We start from the raw sequence: 11,697 nt of genomic DNA on the forward strand, positions 1-11,697 counted from the left end.
TTAGCTTCTCTGCATTGGCTTCCTGTAAAATACAGGATTGAAATGGTCAAGTACCATATATCAAAGAGCTCTTAGTACCTTATTGTCCCAGACCGGCGGGGGAGGGTATGTCTGCAGATGCAGCACCCCTTCTCTTCTCTGCTTCTCTTCATAGTCATCAGATTAATCTACTATATAATAAATTATAAAAGTAGAGGGAGTCAGGCCAGTACAGCCCAATCTGGCATGGGAGACTTCTAGCCCGACCAGGCTCTGCTCTTTAAACTGTCTCTCTTAATTATGCTGTCATAGTTTTAGACTGCCGGGGGACTTCCTTTGACACACTGAGCTTCTCTCTCTCTCTTTTGATCTGTGAGCATCCATGTCCCAGAAATGCCTGTTACTAATCTAGCTCTGGGGAGTTTATTCCCCGGAGTCCTTATATCTTTTTTCGCCCAGCACGTTTCCTTGGATTAGGGTGGCACCTAAATCATGGTTGCAGCTGTCCGATGATCCTGCCCTGCGCCTTGCTATGCCCTGTTACACCCTGCTATGCACTGCAGTGCCCTGGTACTTCCTGCTGTCCTCTGCTGTGCCCTGCTACGTCCTGTAACACCTTGCAGTGCCCTGCTACGCCATGAACTACTACAACTACTATTTCTAGTCATTGTTCCATTATCATTATTGTGACTATTATTGCCATTGTTCATCACACTCCCAACCAGTCAGACACCACCTACCAGGAGCCTGGGTCTGTCCGAGGTTCCTCCCTAAAACAAAGTTTTTCTCTTCACCGAGGTTTCTTCCTAAAAGGAGTTTTTCCTTGCCACTGTTCACCAAATGCTTGCTCTAGTGGGAATTACTGGAATTGTTGGGTCTTTGTAAATTATAGAGTGTGGTTTAGACCTACTCTATTAGTACAGTGTCCTGAGATAACTCTTTATGATTTGAAACTATAAATAAAATTGAAATGAAATTGAATTGCCTAGGTACATCCTTACAAAGACTGCAGACTTATTAATTGTATAAAGAAAGAAATGAATAAATATGGATTTTAAAAAACTGAATTTAGTCAAAGTAAATGCACTGTACCGTACAGTGGATGATTCTGAGTTGATATGATGTTTGCTGGAGTTATTACGTGGAGCGCTCAACTTGATGACACACACATTAGTCAGAGTGTGATTGTCAACAGCTGCTGCAGAAAATGTGTATGTCTGCTCCGGTCTGCCTATGCACGCTACTCATTCTGAAGTCTCAGAACAGCTCCAAAAGAGTATACATTCACCAGAATGATGATATGCAGCTGGATATTATCCCGGGACATCTGATAAAAATGGGCCTCAGCCAACCAAACCCCTATCCTGCACTTTGAGAGGAGGCAGCATTGGTGGGAGAAAACCATAAAACCACCTGTCAGGCCACATGAGAAGTTTCCATGATGACATAAAGCAGAACAAAATGGAAGCTGAACAAATTAGATAAGTAAGGTTCAGATAAGATGTATTATGAAGTCCATCGCTTAAGATTATTATCTTTTACTTTTTCCATTTTTATTTTAACTTGGCATTTGAACAGACTTTAAATATGGATGAATGTGAGGAGAGGGGAGAAAAGAGGCTCATTTTTGAGGCGGGAAAGCCAAGCCGCATACCGGATGGTCGGTCTACAAACATCTGAGAGAAAGTCATGGAATATTGCACTTGTCTACACACGGTTTAATTTTCTCTGATGTGTTCAGTGTGTTCAGAACAGAGGGTGGAGCAGGTTGGCTGGCTAACTGCTTCCACTCAGAAACAACAAAAGAAAATAGGGAGGTTTCCCCTCTGCAATTTCGACCAGGGGATAGACCCACTAATGAAAAACAGAGAGGGAGAGTGTCTGAGTGAGAGGGATGACAGGAATCGAAAGGGAGGCAAAGATGGGGGGGCGTTTGAATTGAGAGCAAGTGGGGAGACAAGAAAAATGGAAATGAATGACAGCTAGATAAAAGAAAATTAAGAGTAAAGTGGTTCAATAACCCCTCTGACGCAGATACTATTATGACGTTTCCTCTTTAAACCACATGCAAGCACACGATTGCTGTCAATTTCATGGACAGAACAGGGTGAGCACATGTGAATGTACTTCACTGGCAACAACTGGTCAAGTGTGAGGTTTATGAGAGAAAGGAAGAAAGAGGTTACACAACACTGCACAAGCGAGTAAAAGTTTGATTATAAAGGGGAACAAAAGCTGTTGTTATACATCATCTACAAAATTCCAGTGGATTGCAAGAAGCTTCTTACGTTGCTGCTTTGGTACATATAACATGCACTTTAAGACATAAGGCTTCACACCACACTTACCCTGCTTCCTCCCTCTCTGTGCATGCTGTGGCCCACGTTTATCCAGCTCAGCTCCACCACCAGAGTCACCAAGCAGGAGATTCTGCACAGAGTCCGTTTCATCGTCATCATTATGCCTTGGCTATGTTTGCGGTCTCTGAGAAGCAGTCAGCAGTATGAACTATCTCCTTTTTCCTTCTGGCAGAAAGCACTTAGAGCTGGCTGCCCCTCTTGACTCGGTTTCCCAGAACAGCGGAGTCCCTCAGACCACACACACACTGTTCTCAGTGCAGGTATGTGCAACACAAACTCTTGATCCTCCAGCTGCACAGTAAAGAGTGTGAGAGTGTGAGACTGTGTGTGTGTGTGTGTGTGTGTGTGTGTGTGTGTGTGTGTGTGTGTGTGTGTGTGTGTATAAACCAGGCGTAACTTGTCACAGCAACCCAGATGCCCACGAGCCAAATGAAGAAGGTTAAAGATGCTTTAAAACAGGCACCTCTTACAGCAGTAGCTTTGATGCAGAACCTGAGGTGTCCAGTTAAATAATGAAGCTACTAGGAGTCAGAAGCTAAAAATTACTTCAGAAAAAGTCAAGATTCCCTTGAGGACTTATCAGGACATCTCTTACGTCAGAATGGATTGAAGGCCTGTGGAATATTTCAGCTAGATGATCTGAACAAATTCCTCTGTTTCTTCTTTATATACCCACCTCCTGAAAAAAAGCTGCTAACAGCCCTTAATTTTAGTGGTTACAAGATCTGTATGTTAAACTTCCTTTTGGTGAATCCTCAGTTCTCCAGATCCTACTGTGGTTTGTCCGTGTAAAAAGGCCCTGAGGTGCAAAAACAGCCACACAATTCCTTCCACTAAGATGTGGGCTAATTCTGAAGGATCTATGAGAAACTAGTATGCCTGACTAGCTTCTGTACCACTGGTCTTGCTGCCTCAAAGCACGCCTTTTTATTTGCCTTTTTGTTCCAGTCTTTTTTTCTTTTTCTTTTTTTTTTAAATGTCAATATCTTAAGTGATCCCATCCCCTAACTGTTAAATCCCTTATCAGTGTCTTTTCCTCTGGAGTTGCCAAACCGCACACGGCCAAAAAGCAGTAACATGTGTTTTAAATGTGCTCCAGACTTCCGTAACATGTGAGGGGAAATCAGATGCCAGCACCACCCCTGTTCCACCAACACCCCACCCACTCGCCCATCCAGGCCCATTTGACTCAGGGTGTAATCTACCAGGAGCGATGCTTATAACAATTATGAAACATGCTAAAAAAAAAAAAAAAAAATGTTAACAATATTTTAATGTCGTCTATGTAAGTTTTGGGAGCAGAATAAATTAGGTTAATGAGGTGCGTGTCATCAAACGTTACATTGTTTTGTAAAACCTTTACATAACAACAACTCTGTGTTTTGTATTTCAAACAGCAGAAGGAAAATGTAATAAAGCTTAAATTTAACAAGGGGAGTGGAGAGCAGTTAGAAACACTTTTTCCTTAAAATCTGTATTTTAAAAGGGAGAAGGGGTTAATTACTACTGGGCAAACAAAGGGGCACTAGTACATGTAACATGTTAAAATAGATGCTGGAAAGTAGTTAATGTGTGGTAAACAAGTACAGAACTTGTTGTGGGGTAAAAATATTTCAAAACATCAAAACAAATATCTCTTAAAATATGCTTGTATAGCAGCAAACAAGTGAGGCTAACATTCTACCAACGAGTAGTGTTCAGAAAGAGTTGCTGATTTTGGATTTCCAGTTTTTTGCCCTTTCAAAGCCATTTCTGCCAGTCTGGTAGTCCATGATAGCTTGTCCAATCTCTTCCTCTGTCGTCATTACAAACGGACCTGAAGGGCACACACAACATTGGAAAGCATTACATTACAACTCTTGATTAAGTTCTGTTTGTGACTTCTTAAGACCATCTAAGCATTTGTTATGTTCAGTGACATGTTCTGTATTTATCTCAGAGGGAATAACACAAATGACGTACCGTGCTGTACCACAGGCTCGTTGATTGGTTTTCCAGCGATCAGCACAAAATGGGCAACTTCAGAGCCCTGAGGAGGAAATACGAAGCAGTGCTTTCATCTTTGTCTGAAGTTCTCTGACTTTCATTTGTAATTTGAAAATCAGTGGTTCCCAACCCAGGGATCGGGACCCCGCGTTAGGTCCCGAGATAAATCGGTGGCGTCAAAGAAAATCACACATTAAACAATCTGAGAAGGAAATATCACTTTTGATTGAACTCCTTAAAACAAAGAGGTCTGAAACCACTGATCAACTGAGTGTTGCATAAAAACCAGCTGAATTAAAAAATTAATTAATCTGATTAATTTGGGAACATCAAACAAACAAGAGTGCTCTGATTATTAAGATTTAAGTCAGCAAGATTTTTTCAAAAAGTAAAACCAAATGTGAAGTGTATGAAGAGATAAACAGGTAATGCTCATCAAACTAAATTAGTGAAAGCCCCGGCTGTGTTTCCCAACTCCATGACATTGAGAAGTCCAAGCCTAAAAACAAAGATCCTCCTTTGAGAGAGCAATAATGCACGGTTATGAATGTTAGCCAGAAACCAAAGCTGATAGGAAAAGGATCAAGAGAATCCACAATGGATACCTAAGAAGGCGATATGCTATCTATAAAACCTTGGTACAGAGAGAAGTTTGAAGAACGGTGTGAAATAATAGCAGCATTATGGAAACTTCTCTCGATCCAAAGAACTTAAGTCTCTCACCTCGTTTTTAATGTTGACGCAGTCTCCATCTCCAAACACCACAGTGTGATGAGGCTCCACCTTCTGCTGCTCCTCATCTGGGCCTTGAAAAACAGAAAAGTTCATTATTGTCCTTCAAGCAAAGCTGGAACTCTTCACGTTAAACACTTTTGTTTATCGATTTTTCAGTTTCAGTTGAAATCCAAGTTTACTTAATTATGATTGCCAGTGACTGTGTACCATTTACAAATTCTACAGCACTGCCTTACCGTTCATTGTGACAGTCCTGTGATTTTCCTTCATAGATATTAAATAAAACAATTGTAAACCCACCACTTCAATTCAATCATGCATAATAACCGCACATCATTACATTTAATGACAGTGAAATGTTGAGGTGGGACAGTTGTTCCCATTCCATCATCATGTTGGGAAAAAAGACACCAAATAAATTAGGAGGATTAAGGAGGTTTGTGGTCTCTGAGCTCTTTCTGATGTATTTCTGGCAACAGACATGTGAATCTATGACTTCTAGAAGTAGGAGTGCCTCATCGGGGAAAACAAAAAAAAACATTTATACAGTAGGATTATAGTCTTGATGGTAAATTAGGAAGAACATGAGGTTGACCTATTGATCATACTGATTTTACAAATTATAAGTATATGTGGCATAACACTGAATTAAAGAGAAATATAGGCACCTCCATGTTTCAGACAATTTGACTGTTTTTCTGCACTTTACCCGCTGCGACACACACATTACTGACACTAAACGCTGAGAAAGCCAGACACTTCACTTGCGGTCGATGCATTCATCGAAGCCAGCTGGTCCTGATTGGGCCAGACTCCATGTAGAGTTGGAGACTTGAGATTCAAATAACTTCTTTTAATCTTTTCAGCCAATTTCATCCTCTCATGTCATTAAAACATCTGCCAGCATTTACAACCAGTCTGAGAGATCCTGCAGTGTAACAATGAAGAGTAATCAAATCATAGTGAAATGTGATGAAAAAATAATAATAAAAGGGGAATTCGGACTGAAAACAACAGGTTTTCAACTAACCAAGAAAGCCTCTGAAAATGAGTTCACTCTCTACAAGGGTTTGTTCTCATGCAACATGAATTCCCTGATCACACTAGTTTGTCCATTAAGCAGAAAATGCAGTATTTCACAGTATAATGTCAAACAGCAACACTGATACAACAGGGCGTAGTTTTAATATGTGGGCTAGGTGGTTGATATGGAGCCAGACTCTAAGATGGTCATATTTTATGCACAGTTGCACAATGAGGTTGGTTCTTTGTTGCGATTGGATTGAGATCACACACATATTTATAACAAAGATTTGGCAACAGTAAGGTAAGGGAGGATGTGATTAAACACACTGAAAAGAGCGCACATATCCAACTAAAGAATGTTAATATCACCCCGTTTGTTAGTGATTTATCCTTCTTAAATGTAATTGAAGTGTTGGACAATATGAGACAGGTATTGTACTGTATGTATTTATAAGGGAAATGAAGTTCAAATAAAGAGTGTACAGTGGGCCTGTCTTTTAGTAAAACATTAACCAGACAAAACTCACCAACATGAATGGATCCTGAGAGTGTGTAGATGAACGTAGTCCATCCTGTTAAACACAAAAATATTATTTATAGGTATTTGTGTAATAAAGAACTTGGTGAACCATTTCTCTGATCTTAAAACAGCAATAAAAATGTTGGCCACGTGCGGACGGCAGAAACAAGTTGTGAACACAGTAACTGGTAGCATCAACAAATACAGTAGTTACGGAGAAAAATTGCAATAGCTCTGTTTTTGGTCTCTACAAGCTCCTGAGGGAAATATTTGGCTAGCTGCTTCCCCGTTTCCAGGCTTTGCGCTAAGCTAAGCTAACCACTTGCTTGTAGTATCGTCCATGAGACATGAAAGAGGTATCAATCTAACTTGCGTAATTGAGTCCAATTTATAATTTTTGCATCTGGGTGGCCACAAGTGTGTATGATTTAAATGTTGTCATCTGCCCAAAATGTATGTCTCTGCAAACCATACACAGCAACAAACGCACAAACACGTCCCTGTTTGCAAACACCTAATGTAGTAACACAATATGGGTCTGTGGTGATACTTTTAAACCTTTCAACCAGATGAGAACAGTCTCTCATTCTCTCACTGAAAACATGTTGTACACATTTCTCTTAGTGCAAACCTAAAGTGAACCTTATACTGACCTAGATCCTGAATGGAACCTGTAAAATGCACAACACAGTACTCTGATACTCTGACTATTAATAACTGTGGTGACATATGAGAGCAAGGTGTCTCTATATTTTATGAACACTGGCACTGTGATCGTGAGAATTACAGGCTAATGGTAAATACTGAAATGTAAGCACACATTAGCATAAGGGCACATATCTTAAAGGTACATTTACTTTTTGGTAAATAATACCAAATGTGAACTGAACTGAAACAGTTTGTTTAAAAAAAAAAGTGCACCTTTAAGTTTGCTAACTTTAGCCACCAAAAGCCACTGCTCATACTAGACAAAGAAAGGCTGTAGCAGCAAAACCCTCGACTGGGTGAACCCCGCCCACTCTGACAGCGATTTGATTTCGCCCTGCAGCTCGGTCTGGAAACCTGCACGTTTAATTCTCCTTTAGTTCACAATTTTGCGGGAACCAATCACAAACTGGCTTATCTACCTGGAGCGCTATTGGCAGTTCAACACAACGGCGATAGAGAAGCGACCAAGCAGCTTCTTGTTTACATTCAACATAGCGGAAGCTCAGCAACCTTGATGCTGCTGTCCCTGTCTAAGTCACCCGGATGGGTGGTCTGATTGGTTGAAGGACTACAGAGTCATTTGGACTATGCCCGTTGGGCACACCTCTTGTGCAGTGAAAATACAAAGCAGATTCCCCAGATCAATGATCAAGCTCAAATCTATTGAGCTTGGCTCGGTCTGGTGATAGCCAGACTAGCAAAAGTCCTGAGTCAGTTGAATTTAAAAAGGGTTTGCTTTATTAATTATTAATTAAACATTTAATTTGCAAAGTGAACATATTGTGATTTCTATTTAGTCTTGCTTTAATTCATAATTTCCTTTGTTTTGTTTGGTCCCAAGATTTATTCATTGTCTTGTCTCCCGCCACAAGAGGACAGGTTCGTCTCATTCTGTGGACACTTCAGAGTAAATCTGTGTACGTCATGGAATACAGAGAAAAAATGAGGGGAGATGGCTGAAGAGCAGACTAATGCAACTATGAGATACCTTTGTGTAAGGACCCTTACAGACCATTTACAAGCACTTTTGCTATTAAAAAACACTATTTAAGGATAATGTATTTAGAAAAGTTGTTCTCCTACCTGAGGGGACTGGCTGCACATGCAGGGCACCCGTCTGCAGTCTGAAGTCCAGGTACAAGGTCGGTGTCCTTGTGTAGACTTTAGACTATAGAGGGAAAAAGAGAGTCAGCGTATACACACAAATATTAAAATAGTGGTGCCTGTCATGGAAAATATTGTACAACTTCACAACCATCTGCACTGCTGTTCCCTGCAAATGGGTTGTGAACAATAAATTATAGCTGCATTGTTTTGTTGCTACCCACATTGTCTTGGCCCCCTACTAATAATCTCATGGTTTTTTAGATATTCAAAGTCAGAACTTATTATTAGAAGTTCCATGGTTTACACTACACTAAACTTCATTGCATCATTGTTTGTGCATTTTATCATATATTTATTGTATATCGTGACCGATGATGATGACCAAAAAGAAATGCTCAGCACTGTTGCTTTGCAAAAAGGAAAACATGCGTGAGAAAGTGAGCATAGTTAAGGAAATGAAAGCACTTAAGCTTTTTTCAAGTTCTTAGTTCTTGTTTTGTGCAGCAACTATTGCCATTTGTTAAAACACAATAACAACTGGGTATTATTTTCAAGACTATGCAGTGTGGGGCAAGTAACTTGAAATGAAATCAATTAGTCACATTAGTTACATATTGAAAAGTAATTACATTTTACCACTACACTTAATTAATTACTTTGATTTACTTTGTGACTTTACATAACTTCAATGCTTCACATATAGAAATAGAAAACAAGACATTGTGGTAATCCTGGTTGTAGTTCTATCCAATTGCATCCAGCATTTTGGTCTATGGTTGTTGATAATGCCCTTTGGCTATCAAAATGAACTGAGACTAATTATGGCAATGTACATAAAATCAGAGTTAAATTGAGTTTAAACCATTATCAATACGAAACCCATGAGCCTTACACAGAATGAAAATGCAGTAGAAAAAGAAAAACTGAAAAGTTTTTCTGTTGACTTTTAGAGGAGGGTAAGGCTACTTGAGTTAAATGACCCGGAGGTTTAAATGCCAGACCACAACTTGGAGTGTCTCATGTCCTGCAGTAACTCTGTACACACACACACACACACACACACACACACACACACACACACACACACACACACACACACACACACACACACACACACACACACACACACACACACACACACACACACACACACACACACACACACACACACACACACACACACACACACACACACACACACACACACACACACACACACACACACACACACACAGTGTTGAAATTAATCATTGCGTCGCGATGCGGACGTGGACAAATATGCATCGATGCAGTGAGAGACCATAATCAATTTGCCAGTCGCTGCTTTTTTTAATTTTTGTCTTTTGTCTGCTGTGTTCAGACTACGCTACATTCAGAAAGTGGCTTTTTTAAAAGGAGAATTCCGGTCGATTCCAACACGTAGCTCTCATCATGTTTAGTTTCAAAGTGATCTTCTGTCTGTGGCTTGAATTAATGATGCGGCAGTGACATCATAACCATGTGGGTGAATTATGAAAACAAATACACAGACACAGACACAGACACAGACACAGACACAGACACAGACACACACACACACACACACACACACACACACACACACACACACACACACACACACACACACACACACACACACACACACACACACACACACACACACACACACACACACACACACACACACACACACACACACACACCGTTGCTCCTAAAGCTTCTCCAGATATCACAGCAACTGTGACTCCTCCCAGGCTGGGTTTGGGGATTTCTGAACCTTTAAGCTCCTGGTACGCCGGTTCCACCATCTTGTCTCGTCTCGGCAGGTTCACCCACAGCTGTAAGCCCACAACGGGCTCCTCTGACACAGGCATCTCAGCATGGACCACCCCCTGTCCTGCAGTCATCCACTGGTGGACAACGACACATATTTCAATTATACTAAAGACACAATCATAAATGGCACACATATGTGCTGAGGGTGTTAACAGATATCACCATTTGTTGAGTCCATAAAATTGTATATGTTGTTTTTATTAAATAACTAGAGTTGGTAAGGGATTTATTAACCATGCATGTGGCATGGCACGAGGAATGGCACTGTGGCTCAGCTGGCATGGCCCGAATAGTAGCTTTACATTTTGTACACTCAAGTGATAAATAAATACATATTTAAATGAATAATGAAATATAACTACAGTTGGCTGACGAACAGCACCCTTTTCAATGCAAGCAGCTGCCACATATGCTTTATCCTTCTTACTGCTAACTTGTTTGCCTATTTGTATCCTTCAGGTTAAATCTTCAGATAGCATCATCAATGTCAAATGTAATGCTGTACTCTTCAAAACTGAGATTACAGCGTCTAGTAGCAGTTAAATGCACTGCACATCAGCAAAACACTTGAAAATGAATAAATTGGAGGTCAATTTTAATAAGATATTAAAATAAATGCAAAGCACTTAATCGTCCTTCAAAAACTTTCCAGCAGTAATATACCACATGTAGGATTTGTAAGGCTGCTATAATGCAAAAACAAAGACGTTTGGACATTGAAGAAGAGCGAGACAAAAGATGATTTTCAGAAAAATATAGACACATTTTGATAGGCTTCTGAATAGAATTATATAATGAATACATTCTAAAACGTAGAGCTGGTTCCAAGTAGTGATTTGAAAACAAACAGTTTAACAGCTTTTCCATCTTTAGTTCAGTTGGACATTTCCACTCTCAAGCTTACGTTTAATTAAACTGGCTGCTGTTCATTTATCTGTGATTGTTCACCAAGCTGTTTTGTTTCTTTTATTGCTGTGTGTAGAGGCAGTACAGATCTGCGTGGTGTTTGAAATTAGATTAATCAGTGGTTAAAATAAAATCTTAAACATCTCATTTGATAGTCAATCTTGGAAACAAGCGGCCAGTTTGGGTACATAAAGTCCTGATCAAAGATGGCCCAAAGCCCGTCTACGGAAAGCCTTTTCACTCCCTATTCAGCCCCACTGTACCGAATTTGGTTGCAGTTCCACCAGAGTTCCATTGGGGTTGATTGCAGGCTGGCGCAAAACGAATGGGACTCTATGGAGCTAGATGGCTAAATTAGTCTTTTTCGCCTGATTGCCGTTGAGAAATCTCAGATTTGATTGTAGTTTTTGCAAGTTGAACAGGGATTATAGGTCGAAAATTGAATGAAAGAGTAATTATATGCTTTTGATTTCTTTCAGGTTAACTCGTTGTTGCCCAAAACAAGCTTGCATTCTGCTAATGAATGCTGATTGG

General features: G+C 40.2%; 2 protein-coding genes across 3 annotated transcripts in view; both read right to left on the reverse strand.

Moving 5' to 3' along the window:
- Nucleotides 1-3,505, reverse strand: part of vegfd (vascular endothelial growth factor D) — a 7,620-nt gene extending 4,115 nt beyond the window's left edge. Inside the window, exon 1 of the mRNA XM_032503579.1 lies at nt 2,328-3,505. Within this exon, the coding sequence (XP_032359470.1) occupies nt 2,328-2,438 (111 nt within the window). The 5' untranslated portion in view covers nt 2,439-3,505. The remainder of the gene's footprint in view (nt 1-2,327) is intronic.
- Nucleotides 3,506-3,586: 81 nt separating this feature from the next.
- pir (pirin) overlaps nt 3,587-11,697 on the reverse strand; it is a 17,941-nt gene continuing 9,830 nt past the window's right edge. Inside the window, exons 5-10 of one of the 2 annotated variants that reach the window (XM_032503709.1) lie at nt 10,125-10,331; nt 8,398-8,482; nt 6,614-6,658; nt 5,049-5,131; nt 4,302-4,368; nt 3,587-4,155 (exon numbers count right to left, since the gene is read on the reverse strand). In XM_032503709.1, coding sequence (XP_032359600.1) covers nt 4,037-4,155; nt 4,302-4,368; nt 5,049-5,131; nt 6,614-6,658; nt 8,398-8,482; nt 10,125-10,331 — 606 coding nt within the window. In that variant the 3' untranslated portion in view covers nt 3,587-4,036. The remainder of the gene's footprint in view (nt 4,156-4,301; nt 4,369-5,048; nt 5,132-6,613; nt 6,659-8,397; nt 8,483-10,124; nt 10,332-11,697) is intronic. The other variant, XM_032503784.1, reaches the window with a different exon arrangement.

This window comes from Etheostoma spectabile, chromosome 1 (genome assembly GCF_008692095.1).
Source record: "Etheostoma spectabile isolate EspeVRDwgs_2016 chromosome 1, UIUC_Espe_1.0, whole genome shotgun sequence".
In the NCBI taxonomy this organism is placed as follows: domain Eukaryota; kingdom Metazoa; phylum Chordata; class Actinopteri; order Perciformes; family Percidae; genus Etheostoma; species Etheostoma spectabile.